The sequence below is a fragment of the Lepisosteus platostomus genome, chromosome 15 (genome assembly GCF_059453375.1).
Source record: "Lepisosteus platostomus isolate fLepPlt1 chromosome 15, fLepPlt1.hap1, whole genome shotgun sequence".
In the NCBI taxonomy this organism is placed as follows: domain Eukaryota; kingdom Metazoa; phylum Chordata; class Actinopteri; order Semionotiformes; family Lepisosteidae; genus Lepisosteus; species Lepisosteus platostomus.
In genome coordinates, this window is record NC_142625.1 from 22,863,067 (window position 1) to 22,884,888 (window position 21,822).

The 21,822-nt window shown below is 35.3% G+C and overlaps 1 protein-coding gene across 1 annotated transcript; it reads right to left on the minus strand.

The window, feature by feature from the left end:
• Positions 1-783: 783 nt before the first annotated feature.
• Positions 784-21,653, minus strand: oprl1 (opiate receptor-like 1). The gene is made up of 4 exons (XM_088608085.1): positions 20,831-21,653; positions 20,240-20,465; positions 5,405-5,760; positions 784-2,840 (listed from the first exon to the last, which is right to left on the minus strand). Exons 2-4 carry the CDS (start codon positions 20,449-20,451, stop codon positions 2,317-2,319), a joined length of 1,092 nt encoding a protein of 363 aa, XP_088464211.1. The 5' UTR covers positions 20,452-20,465; positions 20,831-21,653; the 3' UTR covers positions 784-2,316.
• Positions 21,654-21,822: the final 169 nt, after the last annotated feature.

Below are 21,822 nucleotides of genomic sequence, written 5' to 3' on the forward strand. Positions count from 1 at the left end.
CACACTTATAGATGTTGAAACAATAAGACAATAGTTACAAGCTGTTTCTATCATTTTATTTAAGAAACCGAAAATGAACTTTATGCAGCTATCAGGTTTAACTGAACTCACTTAGCAGTCTAAGATGTGCTCTGTTGTCTTACATTATTTCTGTGAGCTCCCAGATATATTCTGTTTTTAGTTTTAAATAAGGCAAGTGTTTCAACCTCAATGCACAGCACTGAATACAGCATGCCTGTGAATGGACTGAAAGAAGAGATGCTTCTTCGATAGGCTGGTGCAAACACAGTGTTTAGGAAATATAAATAAGGGCGTAAACTAATTGTCCATGACCAAAGAATCAATATCTTTGTGCTGTAAAAGTCAACAGATTGATTAATGTTAAACTACCGTATAGCTTTTCCATAAAAATGATAGCAACATCAACAAAATGATACCAATAAGAAAAGGTGAAGAGTGTAGACGTCAAAGTTCTCAGTGGTGGAAGTGGTATTTTATTGGGCTCTCACTGAGAGCTGTAGATCAATGACTGCCGATAGCCTTTTGGCTTCAGTGGTGGGATCAGGAAAAAGATGGATCAATTTTAAATTTTAATTTACACAGAAAGGACTTAACTTTTTGCAAGGCAGCATAGGTTTTAATTAAATTAGAGCCTCACACGCAGAATGCTTATTTTATTTAATTTGATTTTAAGCTCAAGGGCTTTTCATATCCTGTCTTGCTAGTACTATTCAGTGCTTCCATACAAGGCTGGCAGAAATAAAACAGAATTACAGAATCCAATATCTTATGTTTTCTTTAATATGATAATCAAACTGATTATTGTACTATATAAAATAACTTTTAAAATACAACAGTCTTCAATCACCTTTACTTATCAAAAAATGTGTGTTCTGTAACATATAATAGTCTGATCTTGGCAGTTTACAGGTTGGATATGGTCAGTATTGACATTGTGCTATAAGAGGCATTCTCCTTTGAATAGCATGTTAAACTCTGAGGTCCTGAATATCTGGTCATTAAAGAGCCCATAGCACTGTAAGTATGAGTAGTGGTGTTAACCCCATTTCCCTAACTATATTTCACAGTGGACTTACATAATCTTGCCTCTGAAATTGGTTATTGATTTGGATGCTCACATTCTTTTTTCAATGCAGACAAATTAATCTGCTGGAATCTCAGCCCATCATGGAGGTACTATTTATTTTCAGCCAGTGGGATGTGGGATACACATTCTGTATTGAATACGTAATAGGTTTAAATGAACAATTTAACAAGCTTTTCAAACACTGAGCATTTAAAGATCAGAGCTGAAAAGAGGCAAGTCTATAAAGTGCAAAAATCACAGTATACTGTAACAGGCACACAAAAACATTGAGAATCATTGGAAAGAAGCAAGATTACAACTTATAATTTTAATGACTGCTGTTTAATTAATGTGCAGAAAAAAATAGATATGCTTAGAATTAATGCTAAACTTTCTGTAAGCCTGATATGTAATCGGTCAATTATTAAGTTAATAATAAAGTCATCAGTCATACAAGAAATAAATGCAATCTTAGATATATGGACACTTTTGCAGCTTTTGGCATATCAAATGGGAGTACAGTATATGAACAAACCATTCATCCATTAATTTCCTTCCCATTGTTCCTGTTCAACATTACAACAATCAGGTTTACAAAAATGTAAAATGACATGCAATATTCTTTGCTAACAGATATTAAAACAAATCAGCAATATGTAGAGGCACATTGTAGATATAGTGTTTTAAAATGCAGGGACTAGAATTATGTACATCTATAGAACCACACATTTGTTTTTATGCCACATACATTGTTCCATATTTTCCAAGAACTTGTCCAATAATGCTACCATACACACATTGAAAACAGATTTTTTTTCTGTTGTTTCTTCACAGGACATAAAAGAAAAACAAAAACAGAAGCGCTCACTTTTTTTCACCAATGCACAACTATAAAATTCTCCAAGTTTCATTGTCCTTTTCACAATATGACATTTCTTTAGGCATTAGAAACAAAAAGCACCAATTGACAAATTTAACACCCTGGTCCGGCTTCATTTAACAGACAACAGAATAATTAAGGCCATGAAATACATCTTCTAATTTTTGTTTTAAAATCAGAGCTGTGAAATCTCTGTCCACTACAAAAAAGCCCCTTTATCCCAATGGTGTTTGTGTTCAGTGTGGTATAATACACAGGAATGCTAAAGGGCTGTTATTTGGGTAAGCTCAGCGTTCGAATTGCCAGGCTTTGGTTGGGGCATGCTGACTAGTGGCAGCTCCACGCCTAGTCATGCTGGATTACTAGTCCCATCTGCATTCTTGCAATTGTAGGCCACCTCTTTGGCGATGCTCCTCATCCTGCTGGACTGCTGTAGCTCCATGCGGAAAGTGGAAGGGTAGCAGAACTCCCTGAAGCACCGCTTGAAGTTTTCATCCAAGAAAGCATAGAGGACGGGATTCAGGCTGCTGTTGACGTAGCCCAGGGCGATGCAGAAATGCATGACGGCCACAGTGACCTCGTTGTCCAGAATGAAGCCAAGAGACTGGACCAGCACCATGATCTGGACAGGGGTCCAGCAGACAACAAACACGGCCACCACGATGAGGACCATCCGTGTGATCCGGCGCAGATTCCGGTCCTTCTCCTTGGAGCCAGAGAGCACCCGCACGTTCCTCAAGCGCTTCACCATCAGGCTGTAGCAGATCGTGATGATGGCCACGGGAATGACAAAGGAGAAGAGAAAGACACATGTACCGAACACAGGTTCCCAGTAGCTGTCCGGATGAGGCAGGACAATAATACACTCAATGCCTGCGGGAAACAAGAAACCAATAAAACAAAAAGAAAATCACAATGAGGTCAATTCAAAAAGCCTAGCTCCCCATGAAATCTTCATAAAAGGCTGGAAAACAAATGTTCTATACTATAAATCACTCAAAAATTACAATTAATCCAGCTTAATTCCTAGAGCAAAAAGTTTAAACTTTTATCATTGCTACTGTGTCCTTTGTGGTGCCTCTCCTGATTCACTTGCCTTAAGATAAGATCACTTTATTGGCCATATACAATTTCTTGTATTAGGAATTTGTCTATGAGACACACAGGCAGGTAGAGAGAAGCTTGGGTTCAGAGCGCAGGGTCAGCCATTTATACAGCACCCAAGGAGCAGTTGGGGTTAAGGGCCTAGCTCAGGGGCCCAACAGAGTAGGACTCCTCTGCCGGCTTTGGGATATGAACTGGTAACCTTCCAGCCACAGGCGCAGATCCTTAGCTACAGAGCCATGCAGCACTTGTGAAATCCATTACACTAAAAGGCAGGTCTCCTGACAGTTTTGACTGTAAAACCACATTACAGTTTGATACATCCATCATATTGTATTGTTTACACAAAGTTCATGTAATTTTCTCTCTTTAAGGCACAGGTTAAGCTATGTCAAGCCATTATTAATGTCAGCTTGAATGGTAGTTAATTTACTACACCTGTAAAAAGAATGTTTCTTTCCTGCCTATACAGTAGTTCTTTGTGTTATCAATGCAAGACAAGTCTAAGATGTTGGTATGCAGGTTCAAGAGGCAAACATTCATCTAAGAATTAGTTGGCAATATGCAATATGAATGATACACCCAAGGCAATAATAATAATATAAGGAGTGCAATATGATTTTCCATTATACACAACGGTTAGCATGACTCAGTGGCTGAATAAAAGAACAGAAAAGAAATTAAGGTCTGGATTATAAACTGTTTTTTAGTTTTATTCTGTCACTTATGAAAAAGATCTACATTACAGCTGGCAATGTACAGTAAATCATAATAACTTAAATATGTACAACAGAAATTTCAGCTTTCAATTCAGTGAGGATTCCTCTACATACAGTATGAGAGTCCTGCCTAGAGGTAAATTAAAGTTAAGAAGAAAATAAAAAAGTTAAAAGAAAATGTTTTAACGCCTCAAGTAACTAATGAACACATTATTTGACACTGCAACAATACACCAGCAGCAAATATCTTGACATTCTTTCCTTAAAATTAATTTTCATGAAAAAAGACACGAGGTACAGTAGATGCCAGTCAGTAAGTGTGAAGACAAATGATATAATCACATGCAAACATCTCATATTTTGAAAATTGTACTTTTATGTATTAACATAACTTAATTTCAATCTTTTAACTTTAATTTGTTTTCCAAGAAAAGAAATAAAGAGCTTAAGGTGTCATTAATTAAAAATGGATAAAGAACTAGTTTTTTTCTGGAAAACACTACTGACAGACTGAGGCTTAAAGATTTTAGTCCAATATTTCTAATGAATGACTGCAATCGGTCACAAATTATATTAATTCTTTATAAGTATTTTATGTCCAGTTCATTGAACCGGTATTAACAAAAAGTCATTATTTAATAAATTCCACCATTAAGTCATCTTCAACAGAAAAAGACTTGACTGCACCCTGGACAGGTGATATTGTACAGTATGTTGTTCACAACAAAAACATTTTTCTTTCTGGGGGTTTGCCTTGTCAATCGTGTTTAAGTTAATATTAATTTTACATGTCTGTCTTTGCAGTTTTAAGAGCTTTTTAGGTTTTAATCATTTTTCCAGTCATTTTCAGACTGGTCTCTTTTCTCTTTCTGAATATGAAATATCTAACACATATTTTCTTCTGGTCCACTGCTTAACTTAATACATTGAGGTAAATGTCTGACACAGTTGAATTATTTTAGCCTTATGCACTGAATTAAATATTTTATATAATGCAATATCATATCCACTGTGACCAGATTTATGTCACAGTGAAATCAAACAAAACAGTGAAGTTCACAATAAATTAGGACTCACGTGTGAATTTAATTTGTAATAGATACGGTAAAAATAAGGGCCACCTGATCAAATTAATTTCCTTGTCAAGTCAAACATTTGTGATTACAATGGCTTATATTGTAGATCAAGATTTTTTACTTTTTTCTGTTTTTAAGAAATGCACCAAAGAAATGTCTTGGAGCTTGTACATTATCATATAAATATTCTAAAATTCTAACACAACCAGCAAAAATTGAATTTGTTCCTCCAGCAAATTAAAATGTCCTGTACACAGCATGTGTGATCTCTGTAATATACAGTATTTGAGAGGTGTTGTTGAAGATCCTAAGTCATCAACTTAAAAAATATCCTGGGGTTTCAGCATTTCATTCTACTTGTTATGACTGTCAAGATGTGCATGTTATAAAAGGGCTGTGTGTAAAATTTTAAAGGTATATTCAACCTGATCACTTGGATAGCAATGGAAACCATGCTAAAGTAATAATCTTTCACTTACAGTACAACAGCTTTTTCAATGCACTAACTTAGAAAGAAGACATTTCTGTCATTACATACCAATGAGCTGAACCTCTGCAGCACCCATCACCATGGCTGGTATACCAATTGCGGAGGCCAGGGCCCAGATGCAGATATTTATGACTTTGGCTTTATGGGGTGTCCTCATGTCAAGAGCTTTCACAGGGTGACAGACTGCAATGTAACGGTCAACACTCATCATGGTGAGGGTGAAGGTGCTGGTGAACATGTTATAGTAATCGATTGAGATAGCTATCTTGCAGAGCACATTTCCAAATGGCCAGAAGCCCAGGAAAACATCTGTGCCTTGGAAAGGTAATGTGATGAGAACCAGAGAATCGGCAAGGGCTAGGTTAAAGATGTATATGTTGGTCGCGGTCTTCATCTTTGTGTACCTGCAAACAGTAAAATGAAAAAGTTCATTAGAATTTGACTCCCTGAAAAAGAGAATGAGATAGGCCTTTGTTACCCACAGAATACACAGCCATATTGTGAGCCATATTTGCCCTATTATATACTATTATATTTTATTATATATTTCCCCATTATATTTGTCCTATTATATATGCTATTCATATACCAAAGCTTCTTAGATTGATGTGAAATGAGATTAATGGGACAATGCAGCTCTGCTTTCATTCCCTGGAGCCAAAGGTCAGATTTGATTAGAACTACTGTGTCCTGTGTTGACTTTTCAAATCCCTGTCTTTCAGCTGGAATGGATTTAGATCTGGAATGTGAAATTGTGTGACTCAGAGCTACAAAGGGGAACTGAACCAAAACCTCTAAAAACAGTCATATTGTTTCATCAGAACGTTAAAAACATGTCCCCTTGTTGTCAGAATTCATCTGACTTTCTTTAGGCTATAAACAAAAGAAGGTACAGTACCTGAGTGTAAATCTTAATTCACATTTGCATGCTTTGAATTTATCTGCTCTCAATTTCGTTTTTCCTACAAAAAGATTTTGTCTTCCACATGAGCATTATCTTCCAATGTGTGTATTGCTGGGAACAAGTACAGTGCTACTTGTTTGAGTGATTATCTCTTAGAGTGATATACTGTACACAACACAGAATCAAAGAAGAAAACAATATTGAATATTACTACTGTATATATTTTGATTTTGTAAGTCTTTCATGGACTAAATCCTACTGAAAAAACATGAGCAAACACACTAATATTAATTCATTACAATGGATCAAACTGGATATTTCCTTTTCAGACAGAAATAGCCAAATCAGATATTGTTTATAATAGCTTCAGGATCCTGATATGATTATATTTTACGTAAAGGAATTCTAAATTAAGCCATGTTGTGAGCTAGGTCATTAGCAATCCACCAAATTTCCAAGATGATACAGTACATCACTGAGTAAATTGATGTATTGAGTTTTAAAAACATATTGAAGGAACAATAGGTGGCTAATTATGATTTTAATTCATACTATATATTATAGTGTGATTGAGGTCAATAGAAAAGTAAAAATGTTTTCAAATGCCAAGTTCCACTGTCTCATTTATTTATTTATTTATTATTTATTATGTACTGTTTTGTAATGTACTGCCTACATTGTGTGATGCTGTCTACAGTATGTCGTCAGCTGTACAGTGCATGTCCTAAGAGAACAACACAAATACTGTAAGAATTCAATGTACATGTACATATGGCAATAAACTCCTCTACTCTACCCATTCATATACTATATATTTAATCTTTGGAAGAAAACATTGCTTTTGTTTCATATGTAGGACACCATTGTACATTACAATATTGTCTAAAACAGTACAGGATAAAAAAGACAGATGTGAAATTAAAAGCAATGCTTCCAATATTTTAGGGTGTATGCTTTATTGTATATATTTGAGCTACACCAAAACACCAAATTTAATACTTAAAGGAGTATTTATAAGCTTTTGTATGCTTAGAAAACCTAGTAAATAATAACTTCTTTTGGGAATGAGCTGAACATATTGCTGCTGGAAGAATAATTTGAATGTAATTATGTATTAAAATTCTGTTTTTGCTGTTGATGAATTACATAATGAATAAATTAAAATGGCTAATTAGCTGTCTTACAAGAGTTGACTGAAGTGATTGCTAGTATGAGCTAAATGTGCCTTGTAGAATACTGTATTTAAAAATGCTTCCAATAAAGACCTGTACTATAATTTGCTGTAATCATTGTAGCCTTAGAAATATGTAATGTTCTCCTACACTCAATTTAGAATGTTTAGCATATGTATGAAGCTAAAAAGGTAAGATATCTGGTCACCATTGGCTTCATTTTTTGGTATTAGTGATGACAAATATTCTTGTTCACAAATTATGCTTGTTTGCTTCTGGTAAACACACGGAAACAATACTGTGACAAGCTGGTCACTCCTCGACCTGGTGTTTAACATTTAGCAATATTAAATAGTTCACTCATATAATAGTAACTGTCAACCATTACATTATCAGAACAGAAAACATCAGTAAATAAATTGATGCCTTTCAGCCTGGCTGACTTATAGAACTGTCACTAATAAGCCATACAGTATACTGTATAAGCCATACAGTCATGAACACATATTTTTAAAAATGGCGTATTGTATTCCACGTACAGTAGGAAGCTGCATCAGCATGCCTAGGCTGCAAAGGAACAAGTAAAGGTTTATTTCATGCTGAAAAGAGATGAAAAGAAACACCATGTTTCGGCTGTTGGAGTCTTCTTTGGGTCTTCTATGTTTATTTAATATGTTACACCAAAAGTTTATATTGGTTTTTCTATGTCTTTCTTAGTCAGAATATACTTTTACATTAACCGAACAGTATGAGCCACAGATAATAACATAGGTTAGGGTAACTGCTTAAAATTCCCTTTTGCAGCTTGACCACTCAAGCACATCTTTGCTGCACATAGAAGTTCACCAAATTTTCATAGTGTTTATAATACATAGCTACTTCAGCTTCGACCACTGGGATAGGTAAAATGTTACAAAACTAACATTTCCTGGTAAAAGGAAGTAGAGAAACTGTAGGCCTCCTCCAGAGCACTTTATCATTCAGAATCCACTGCACAAAGTTTAAAAGGTATAAATATAGTATATTTATTTTAATATAAGCAAAAATGTGATGAAATTCTAGTCATGGACTAATTATTTCAAAGCACCTATTGTCTTTTGGTTGTTCATCTTTGTGACTTGCTAATAAAGGTTAGGATCACACATCTGAAATTGATATAATATCCAGGGGTCTTTTGAAAGAGGAGACATGTAAATAGTGTTCATTTCAATTTGAATCATGATCTGATGGGGATGTCAGTTTTGTCTTTTTATATGGTAACAGGTACACTTTTTAAGAGAACTTTAAAGAAATGTTAAATTGTATATTTAGGTATAAAAATTTGACACTTGTTAAATGTTTTTAAACAAAGATTGTGATGCAAGCTTTGTTTTGAGTCAAAACACCATATGGGTTTTTAAAGCAGAACAACAGGGCGTAATTGTTAACATTATTATTTCAAACACAAATGAACAGAAGTAATGTGAAGGTCTGTGCTAATTTCAATTTCAATGAAAACCTTGACATTCACATAATAGAAATAATCCAATAAATTATACTGTGGGCTGTTTGAATGATAGTCTATGAGTCTCAACAGCTGGTTCTCTGGTTCGAAATTGTTCTTCTAAATGTTTTTTTAGAGCAAGATGAAATATCACATCTGAAGGCATTGCTACACTGTAATGATGTCTGAGATTAAATACACTTTCATGCACATTTTACATACAGTAGCTAAAAAAAGCCTAACATCTGACCAAAAAAAAAACATTGTGATCAAAGCAGTTCATGCATCCATTGATCCATTCACCCATCCATCTTTCTTTGTGGTGCTCTGTAGCTCTGTATGTAGCTCTTGTTTGACGTCATCTTTATGGCTCATCACTACAGTGCAGTCTCTCCCACAATCCCTACAGTCTGCACAACGACATTCACAACAGGGTGCTACTTAAATTCCCTGAACCATGCTGAGCTCTTCTTATTTGCTACTTGGTGCACTGAACTTGTTGCCTACTGATCTTGCTACTCAGTCGGCTTAATAATAAACAACAGGACCTGTTCAAAGTCTCCACTCCATTTTTATATTTGCATAGCTTGTTTCAGCATTACTGCAGTTACAGAAGTGCACTCAATGTTGACATGAGGGTGCGGGAGTCTGTCAGTACGGCATTCTGTGTGCAGCAAGGTGCTGTATTTTTTTAATATTCCAGAAATATATGAGCCAGCTGTTCACAATATGGTATGTGTTTGGAACTGCATCTCAGCTCACTGCCTCTTATATTTTATATTGCATTATGGAGGATATGTTTTAGATTTTTTTTCCTCCATTTTAAATAAATATATACTGTATAAGTAAAAAAGAGCTTTCTTGATAGCATTTATTCAATCTGAAAAACAAAACAGAAAAGGCTGGAGTTAATGGATATGCTTCCCTAAAATGAAATTGTACAAGTCTTGACAGCATCATTGACATTTTCATGAAATTACAAAGCTTCTCAAGCCATTTTCATGTATGATGTAGAAATAATTGCAATGTCTACACTGTCATGCGTAAGCAACCAATATAACTTACTGAATGAATGTGACATTTGGCCTTATAAAAAATCAATTATACAACTAAAAAGATCTGTGGGACTGGATTATTGTTTTGTAATAAACTGTTGTGTCTTTAGTGGAAACTTTGCAGAATAATTACAATTAAGAATGTAACTATAAGCCAATTGGCTCTGCACTGAGAAACAGCACCATTCATATTGCAAAACAAAATGTCTTGCCAAAATTGGCATGATCTGCATTTAATGACTTTGGAAATGGTATGTAGGTTTTTGAGTTTCAAGGAAAGTATACAGACTGCTAGATAATATGTCAATCTGACCACAGCCAGCGTGATGAATGGCATCCCAATTCCTAAATTCCCTACAAACCATTACTTTACAATTGTTTTCTTATTAATGATTGTAATAGACTAAAGTCATGTGTTACAACCTGGAGAGCTTTTCTTGACAATAACATTAAGCAGCCAATGGAAAGTGCATGTTTGCACTTCCAAACAAAGTGAGCACTCTCTTTTATTAAGACAGCAAACTTTCCAATTACCGTTACTACAGGCTGCTAAAGGTTAAGTAGGGAAATGCTTCAAATTCATATGTCCCTGCTTTCATTTGAAGAGATACTGTCAAAGTGCAAGACTTTTGTTTGTCCTTTAGGCTAAAATATGAGGTGCACCCATTGCTTGCCAGGAAAGGGACTGACTCCCCTGAACTCTGAATTGGAAGAAGCAAACTAGCATGTTTTATGTATGTTTGGAAAAAAAACATACATAAAACATGCTAGACATTTGAGACTTGTAAATATAATCAGCAGTGGGAATCAGATGTATAAAGTACAATCTAAAATTGAAGGGCAGGAGCTGTTACACAAAATGAGTACTGTCATTAGCTCTTCTTTTATCTGTAAATGATCCTACTACTTTTGTAAACCATCAAGAGTATTTCAAATTAAATCCATGAAAAAATAGCACTGAACTTGATTTATGTTTGTAAAGCAGCAGTTCTGAACTAAGGGCCACTTAGTGAAATGTGAGTGGGATACAAGATTCCCACTCACTTATTCTAAGATAAGTGAATGTAGCTCTCTCAGGGAACATAATACGGGAACAAAATACACAACAAGCTTTTGAAAGCAATGGCTTAATAATGTAAAAAATATATCTATGCATGAAGATACTACATGCAAAGTCTATTGCATGTCAGCAGGAAACACGAGATCTGTCTCAAGACATCATCTAGTCCTATCAGAAACCACAGCTGTGCTCTGCAGCTGCATATTAATATAGAAGTTTTGACTGTACTGATCACAGGAAAACTACATCCTGGATCTAAAAAATAATTAGTTAAAAAATTAACATTATTATACAATTAAATAATTACAAAGCTACAATTTATAGCATTTCTATCCCAAAGCCATTTACATACAGTACAGGAGGGTACCCACTTCAACCACCACTGGAGTGCAGTTCCCATCTGTGCAATGAGTTGGACAATTCAAAGCCTGAGGAGGTTCATACCTCTATTTTTATTAAGTGTCATGGGATGTGATGTTTAATGACCAGGATGGCAGTACCTCAATTTAATGTCTCATCTGAAGGGTAGCTTCTCAGAGGGAGTTCAGAGGGAGAGAACACCCTTCTGGTCCACTAACATCACTTACAGGCAGCAAAGGTTTAAGGTGCTTGATGGTTTAACTAAGACTCTAACTAACTAACTCATTCATTTATTTATACATGTTTCTATTAATTCTTATTAGTAAAAGCTAACAATTAGTCTACTCTTGCTATACATACAGTATAGTCTGCAAATGCCTACGTGCATACTAACTAACTTCAAATTGGGGTTTTGAAAACATGTATTGTGCTGCCAAGTGAATATAAAATAATGGTCTGCTGTATCCTATTTATTATATGCATATATTTTAACTTAATTTTCATGATATTAGTATTGTAATTAATAAATGTGAATAACCTTGTTCAAAGAGGTTATAGACAAGAATGAATGAGATACTTACATACTGTATAAGACTGCACAAATAGAAGGCAGAGCACATGGCTATGATCAGCTGCCCAGGGGATTGTGTCTACTGTTCAACACAATTGCAGTTCAGGGCAATCAGATTGAGTTTCTGATTAACTGGAAGTGCCTGGTACTTATTGACAGACTGACACTCCTTCATTATCTCTTACAAAAAATATTCAGGACTCAAGAGGATTTTACCACACTGCAGAAAAAAAAATGGTTTGAACTGTCCAAAGTGCTGAATTTTGTTTAACGAGCAGTTTTCATATAGGACAAAAACAGGATATTGTTCAAAAAGGTCAGAAATGCAGCAACCTTTAATAGTTGTAAAGCATCTGTGCTTATTATATTGAAAAAACTAATGAAAAGTAAAAACATACAGTAGGTTCCTATGAAAGGTTATAGCTGGGAGGAGGTCATTTAGCCCATTTGGTAGTTAGTAGCTCATTGATACAAGTATCTCATTAGACTCTTTCTTGAAAGAAGCCAGGATTTAACAACACGGCTGGGTAGCTTGTTCTATGTTCCCACAACCAAACACAGATAATAATAATAATTAATAATAATTGCTTACACTTTATGTGTAACAGGCAACATTTGTTGAACGTCTTCCAGAGGAGTACAGTAGCCTTGGTACATTCTGCAGGTGAATGGCGTACACAGGTGAGGACTCACAGTAGTCAAACTACATTTCTTGATATGCCCCATCTCAACAACAGTTCTCTGTAGTGTCAGAAGCACTTAGATTGACTCTTGCCTACTGGGTCCCATTCCTAGCACTCATCCAGATCACGGTTGCCACCCAGATGTAAATGCAAACACAAATATCTCAATGAACACTAACCTGAGGTATCTAGCTCAAACAAGACTAAAGCCCTGCAACTCTTTGTATATCTGCATCAAGGCCCTCCCACTTAGCTTCAGCACTGTGGCTTGATAGAGATCCTCAGGGAGCGATGTGATGGCTTAAAAAGGCACATTGATAAACCCTTTGAGGAACTACCACTTCAACAACAATAGTGAAGTAAAGATTTTATTGTATTGACTGGGCCCTTAAGGATCTCACTGTGTGGTGGCAATGTACTGGCCAAAGTTCGAGATCCGAATTTATTCAAGACATACAAAGCAAGATGGATAAAAGGGAACCAAAATGATTTTTATTTATTGTTTAAATGGCTTGCAAATTAAATGTAGTAACATTTTAATTAATGTCTCATGACTTTGTCTGTGAACATATTTTTCATTAGCTTTAATTCTCCAAAACATAACAAATCAATTATAAAACAGCAACAACAAAAAACATTTCCTCAAATACAAATCTTATTACTGCCATTAGAACATACTGTATAATTGAATTGGCTAAAGATTCAGTTCATAAAAAGGCATTCAATATTTACTGGTAGAAGCTTCTGTTTGCTTTTAGAAATATGATAGTAGTTGTAATGTACAGTATAGTGTAATTCTTTCTGAAATTTGTAAGGAATTATAAATCTGTGAAAATGAACATATAACTTTAATATTTATAATATTCAATGTAAGCATTGAAGAAGGGCTTGACACTGATACAAACACAATACATGTACAGTACAATGATGTTTTTTAGTACTGTATATTCAATGTATCTGCACTGAATTTGTTTTAAATTTCCAGTATTGTGCTTTTTCTCATCTGCTCCTGAAGTGGCATATAAAATGAGCATGTCTTGTGCCGTTTGCAGCATAGCATTACAATTACCACTACAGTATGGCTAAAAGTATCATTATATTCGGCATTAAATGCAAGAAACAAGAGAATTTCACATGCAGAATGTGTGTTTTCAAACTTAGATTTTTGACCATTTTTAGGCGACAGCCACGCAGCTTAGAAGAAACTAAACAATCTGGCCAAATTTCTCTGTCGATGAAATAACAAAACAACACTTTTCCTGCATTTCAAATGCATCCTAAAGCACAGCAAATGCATCAGAATATATCTTGTTCTTAATGAAACCCTAAAACTAACCCTAGCTCGGGCACTTCTGGAACACACATACTGTACAGTACTGGATTGTACTGCCTACATATACTGTGTTCAAAAATGTCACCCAAACGAATCTCAGCTAGCCAGAAACATTTAAAGTATATCTCTTACATCACTCAATATCATCATACAGTCCAGTGTAATAGAGCAGTCATACACAATTAGACATCCCTGATGTCTGATGTGCAGCAAAATAGCATAATCCAAGGAAAAAGACCTTTCATTACAGTAAAAAAAAACCTTTACTTTTCATTGACCCAATGTGTAGCGGGGAACAGATAGATTCAGAATCAATAGAGGATACATAGTTACAGTTTATAAGCATAATGTTAAAATCTAAAAATAAACTAACCCCCAAAACAATGTCCCAGTCAAAGAGGTTACTGGTTAAATGATTTTAATAGTGAAATTAAGAAAAAAAATCTGTCTTTGTATTTGGGTACAGTTCCTATTATGTACATGTACCAATATACCTATCCAACATACTGTAAGATGGATAAGGTAGATAGTGGATAAGACACTAGGAAACAGCACCTGGGAACACCAACTAACAGACCAAATAAATGTGACCTATGCAAAAAAACAAAAAATAAAACATGAAAATACATTTTGTATAATTTTCAAATATACCACATCAAATTTTCTCATGAAAAACCCTACTCTTTACATGGGAGATTTCATACATTAAGACAAATGCCATTATTGCTGATACAATATTCTATAAAAAGTAAGTCTTAAGAAACTCCAAAAACTAGCTTCTCTTTCTGCAATGTTGCAGAAAGAATTTTCATAGCAAGGCCTTCCTTTGATGGAAATATTGTGTGACAGCCTGCCAGTCCAACACATCTCAGCACTTGACATGTGAAGAATATGTGCTCAGAAACCCAAAGAGTATCTGTACCTTGTCATGTCCTGAATAAGGCAATAAATAATAGCAGAAACAATACATTTGTAGTTTTGACCAAATAGACAAGACTGTACAACTTCTAAAATACAGGTATGAATAAAAATGTAATCGTTGGATTCTCAGCAACCAGCAGCTAGTCTTAGTAGAACTGGCGACACTATAATGATGAGGTAGAAAAACTGATAGACAATTTTGTGGGAGAGTTAGTCAATTAAGATCATACTCAGACACAGAACACCTGCTTCTTTTTTTCATGATAGATCATATCCAGTATGATCTGGTATTTGCAAACCAGACAGGTGAATCTAAAAAGAAGAATAGATTAATCTGAGCCAATTTAATCCATTAAGAGCTGAGCTGGAATAAAACTGATAGACATATCAGCCTTCAATGACCAGGACAGGAGACTGCAGTTAGAAACATCTTCAACAGTATCATTGACCATACTGTATGTAGGCACCTTTGCTTTTTCTAGTCCAGGATGCTTATCCTAGGGATGCATTCAGAACCAATACTAAACTGATTTCTGATTGTTTAATTGTCACTTCAGCTACTAAGGATTAGGTGGAACAGAGACTTACAATGTAACAGAGCCAACCCCTGCCATATACCATGCAGAGAAAATCATGTAATTACTAATTTAATTAAGCTCCACTATTATACAGCCACCTCTCAAACCTGCTAGATGTGTAATCATCTAAAAAAGGCAAAACAAAGACATCATGAGAGAGCAGATGAGGTGCGTATTAAGGAATTATGTATACTGTACATGATTTCAAATTATGCAGTGCGCCTACCCCTGGGCATGTTCCTATGTTTCTTCTGTTTCTATATATAGTTCCATCCAATGAAATCTTAAAGAGTTCCTGTTCAGGGGAAAATATTTGAGTTTGTCATCACGTTGTCCAAAAGTATGCTCTTTACAATGTCCTTCCCAAAGGCAGTCTTACAGGAAGATTCTTTAAATCACAATGTAATCCTGCGCTGATGAAGGTATCCATGATGTTGCACCCACTGACATCATCTGTAGACCTCTCAGGTGTTTCAGAACACTGGAAATATTGGCTAAGAAAGGTGTCAAATAATTCTGAGTATTCCAAAATTAAAATTATTTAATTATACCCCCTGAAGTAGAAATGTACTGTAACAAAGAGCATATAAAAAAAAGACACAACCAAATGTGAAAAGCTGGTATATTATAATTTTTTCACATCCAAAGCACATTGCTGCCTTGGCAACCAGTTAGTTTCTTATTGAATAATTGAACAAGCAGTTCTTTTATAGTCTTAGTTTTACACTTTTGATTTTATACATATATATTATAAAGATTCATGGATCTTTCGGTAGACAACTTAATGGATCACAATTACAGTTTTCAAGTCATGCCAGAGGCCACTGTAATATATGCATTGTTTCCAGGAATCTGCTTGCCTCTCAGGCCATCTGTAGAGTGGGTGTGGAGTGAACTGTTTTATAGGGTTGTGCAGATGATTTTTTGCAAAAAGCTGGCAAAATCTAAATACAGAAAGAAACAGTGCTGATACCACCTGCCAAGAGGGAGATGTCTGCTGTTTTGTACTCTTTCTCCAACCTTGGTAAGCACGATTTCATAAAACCATTTTTTCATCTCTCTCCCTCACTTTTGTGCCTCTAGGGTTTGTAAATATAATTAAATACAATAAATACAGAGATCACCTAATTTGAGAAAGCAAAGCTGTTTTGTGAGAGTAAGCAACCCTGGAAATGCAAATAGAAATGAGGCCTGAATTAAAATAACACAGCTGCCATTTCACCAGAACCAAAATTATTCAACTCATACAAAGTCTAGCTGGCTGTAAGAAAATGAACAGATTTAGCCTTCATAGCAATCATGAAGATCACCCACAAGTTATTGCTTCAGACCTTGCAATTCCTGAATAGCCCATTACTCAAATTCACATCTCATATGAAAACATGCCCCATTTCATATTCAGCTTTGGAGCATAAACATCAAAGTAAAAAAAGTACAGCTGCTGCACTGTTTACAACTGCCAAGCTTCCTTACACTTGCTATGCCCATAAATAATCCTTCCTCTCCATTCTTTTGGGAAATGAACAGCAATGAACATTTCCCTTTTATTTTATTAGACCCTAGTGCTACTTTGTAGCACACCTACTGTTATGTTTTCCAACAATCACTTGTGGTGATCCATATTCAAGAAGCAATGCAAAAGCCTACAGTACAAGTCACTCATTCATGTATGTATTCAGGATAAAGAACGTTTTTGAAAAAACAAGTAAGGCCATACCATTACATCTTGAATGATACTGGAAGTATCTTAAGAATTGAATCACAACTAGAGGACTAAACAACACAAAATACCGATGTGACCTATAAGATGAAGATAATACTGACATTCACTTCTGTCCTTCAAGAAAGCCTTCAGAGAGGTATTGTTTTCCTATGAATCAGATTCCAAATAAGCCTTTACACATAAGGCTAAAGAATTTCAAATTTTTCTGCTCTAATGTACAGTACAATTTGCTCCATTCTCTCTGTCTTCAAACAGAATCCAGCCAAAATTCCTAAATTATGCTAAAGCAAAAAAAAACACTTAATATACAGTAACTTGTTCATATTTATTTTGCCTTTCTGGACTTGCAAGTTTATTATAAGAGTTTGTTTCAGAATATCAAAATCAGATTTTGCAATAGAGTAAAAAGATGTGACAACCAGCCTAAGAGTCTTCAATCATGTTTAACAGTAACATTTTGTAAAATTGTTAATATTTTAAACCTTTCATCAAAATACCCCTTTGTTATCTTCATTCTTCTGATTTATTTGGTAGTTTTGAAGGCACACAATATCTAACTTAGCAAAAAATATTAGCAGAAAAAAAAAATCTGAATCTGGATCCTTAATACACCTATACCCTAAGGTTGTTTTGTTTCAAAATTTTAAACAATAGATGTCGAACACAGCATACTGAATAAAGAGAAATATTTTGGATGGGTGTGTTTGTACATAAAAATAAGAGTTAGTACATTTACTTTTATACATTCCTACTGTCTTATGTTAGTATTATCATTTTTAAAAAAAAGATAAATGGTTCCACCTCCATTTCATTGTTCCTTAATAACAGATATTCAAATGTGTTTGTAGTACTGACAATTATATATCAGAACTCACATATTGGTCAGAGTATGCTTTGGCACTGAACATTTCTAAGACTATGATAGCAGTGTTAAACTGATGTAATTCTGTACAATGCCATTTGTTACTCAATAAATGTAAGTGTTCCACTGTTAGTGTTTGTCCTGAGCCAGTGGCATTCCATACTTCACAGACTGTTCTCTTAAATTGTAAAATTGCATAACCCCATGAAGAGCTGCTATCTGACTTAGCACTAGACACATTTGTATACCAGATAGCACTGATTATGGCTTCTACTGGGTTTCATACATGTCCTAGATAAATATATAGAGAGGACGTCTCTCTATATTAGGTACATTACACACCAGAGCTATTCAACCTGCAGTCTATCCAAGCCAGTCCTTTGAATAACTTTGCAGCAAGCAGCTGCTCACTTCAGCAATTAGTAAGTAGTAAGTGGGATCAATATAGTAACTGAGGTTCTGGTTGCACTAGAGTACAACAGAGAAGTGGATCAGAGGGGCTGTATATTAAGCGGTTCAGCTATGGATTGTTAGAAATTTCTATTTCCTATTTGTATTTTGCTATGAAAATATTTCTAAAACCAAAATGACCACCATAAAAACAAATGCCATTGTGGTTATACTTCACACTGAATTTCTCAAAAAGATGTCACATCAAAAACACAATGTTTTCAGCATTTCTCAATGACTTCAAAACATTTGCTATTGACTGATATTTGGAAATTGAATAAAGTATAAGTGAACTTTAAGTTTCAAACCAACCTGGAGCATCTTTGGTAACATTAACCAGAAATAGAATAGAAGCAGTGACATTGGGTGAGTTTCGAGGAAGATTGTCAGATACCTGTGAACATCTAGTCGGCATTCACTCACATTCAAGGCTCACCTGCACAGCTGTCTCATGTATGCTCGAGCAAGCAACAACAGACATCTAACAGATGATCTGCTGTTTTTGCCTGGGCCTGTATTTATAAGATGACCAGCAAGCTAAGGAAATACAATTCAGTACCCTATATCAACAACAACGAAGCACAAGAAAATTAATTATGCTGCCATGACTTAACATAGTTCAAGTTAAACTATTTTATTGGACCACGTAGATTTGTTAACAGTGAGTGTGAACATGAAAAGCTGCATTGGCATTGGAGTTTGAACAAAATGCTTTAAACAGTTGAAAAATAGAAAGATGTTTTGGCCTGATGAGCTCAGTCTGCTCAGATCACGAGATATAAAGCTGAAGTTGTAACTGAAATATAATCACTTGGTTGCAAACAATTCAATGGGCTTTATTGGCAATAATGACTGATACATTACAGTTCTGCCAAAGCACAACGACAGACAACAATATACAGTATAAACCACTCCAGAGAATACTTTATACTTTATATGGAACAGAACAATCACTGAAAAAAAGAGCTGTCTGTTGTTTAATTTATCTTTCTGCTTATTATGCTTTAATTTGCAGTTTTTTTATTCATATTAAAAAAAGTTTAAAGTTTAAAAATGATTTTATAGCCAAGTGTGGTTGGACTTGTGAAAATACACATACAGTACTGTTGTTACAACAACACTTTTGCTCAATTGCTTCACGTTTTGTGTACACAGCAATCACATTTTCAAGGAAATCTTATGTTTAATAATCAGAAAAATCCTTAAAAACTTTTCTTTTTACTTTAAGATCTCAATACATACGTTTTATAAGCGCGATCAAAGGCCGTTTTCCATCGTTGTTTTCGGGGCATTTCAGTAACCTTTTAGAGGTCGTCATGCAATGACACACATCACAACTTAGTCAAGCAGATTTCTTTTTGCTGATATTGGTTTTGACTGATTAATTCGCTTGGAACAGATAAACAAAAAATAATCAGTCGAACACGTCAATGTGATCAAAACAACACTGCGTATTCGAGGACTTTCATAATATGGCATTATGCGGAATTTTAAACTTTTTTAAAACTTAAAAGAGATACAGGAGCACAGCCTTTCATTCCACCCACATTCCAAAAGAGGGAGCAAAAGAGCCAATAAAATAACTTAAATTTTAAAAATGTCTTGCTTTAAAAAACATACATTATAAAACGTTTAAGGCCAACAACGCGCAGCAAATGTTTAAAGTTTAAATAAAACATCTACTGTATGTTCGAGAGTAATTTGCACGTTAGAACGTGTCTTACTTACCTGATAATGACGTACATGACCAGACAATTTCCCACCAGCCCAACTACACAGACGATCATGTACAGTACAACAATTGTAATCTTCACGCCAATGGGCAGTACCCCCTCAAAGGTGTAGTTATAAGCACTGAAGTTCATGTTAAAAGCAGAGTCGTTGAGCAATCGGCTTAGACTGGGGTCTCTAAAACCACCTGGTGCATTTGGGAAATCCATGATGAACTGCTAACCTGTTTTTAAAGGAAACAAAAGGGATACATTCCTGTCACATTTATCTCTAGACTCGGGTCCTGTTTGCAGACTCTTTGATTACAGTTGAATACACCCAGTTTTATGAATTATTTGCCTCAATCACTTTTACTAAGAAAGTATGTTACATAAGAATTTGACGTCAGGTCACTTTGCACCCTAGTAATTACGTTGCATATATCAAAGGCTCATAATTGATTTTTACAGGCAACATTACAGTCAATACATATTTAATCAAAACGACTAATCACTTGTCAAGTAACAGAAAAAATCCCCCAGCACGAAAGCTAAACCCCAGTTCCTTTGCGACCCATGCAAATCATTCAGTATAGTTTCAGGTACATACCGGTATATATTGCGAACTCCACCTCTCCTTCAATATCAGGTATTTTCTCTTTTTTTGTCTCCCAAGATGAATGTCAAAGGTTCCGGTTCAGTAGATTGTTTTTTTTTTCCCCTTCTTTTTAAATGTCCTCTCAGTGTTCTGTTTGCAATTCTCAAAGCCTGTTCAGGTTACTGTAGACCTCTAAGATGAACGAAACATTTTTTTTTTACATGTGAGGGGGGAGGTGTGGTAGTGTGCTTGCTGATAGATAACGCTCAATTTAAAGCGGATGTTTTTTTTTTTCCAGCAGGCAACGCTGAAACCCTCCTTCTTCTTCGTTTGTTCTGCAATCCAGATCTGATTAAGCTCAAGCAGTACCGTTGGAAGCTTTACTGTGTGTTAAGGGAGACTGTTATTCTTCGCTAGTCTTAAAATACAACGCGTCTTCATGGCTTTCAGTCGAGTACAGACATCTAGTCGGTAGACTGAGCGCCCTGGTACCTCTGTGTGTGTGTCAGTGCCTGCTGTATTTTTTCCCTTCTTTTTTCTGTTTCCGTATGCGGAGAAATCAAAACTTCTGAGGTCGAACTCAATTTGTCTCCAATCACGCACTCAGAAGCTACTAGCGCACTGCTACTGACTGTCTTGGGTGTATATGCTTTACAGCATCGAGTTGCTGGGCTCCGTGCCCTAACTGCATTCGGGCTAGACCCCTTTTTTAAAAAAATTAAATTGGATGCACACTATGTTGTAAACGATAAAAAACGGTACGATTAAGAGTAATGCAGAGAAAAGCGTAAAGTGAAGCTTTATATTAAATTTCACAACTTGTGTTTCAGATATACAGTACGGTATGCAGAAACCTCGAGAGAACAGCCCAACAGACGGAAGTGTACTACAAACACAATCTGTCTCTTAAAGGGGATGTAAATTATGTTAATACTGTATGTACTGTATGTTTTTGGCTGTACTTTACTAAGGTTTTTTTTTCATTGTGGAAACGTGTCATGAAA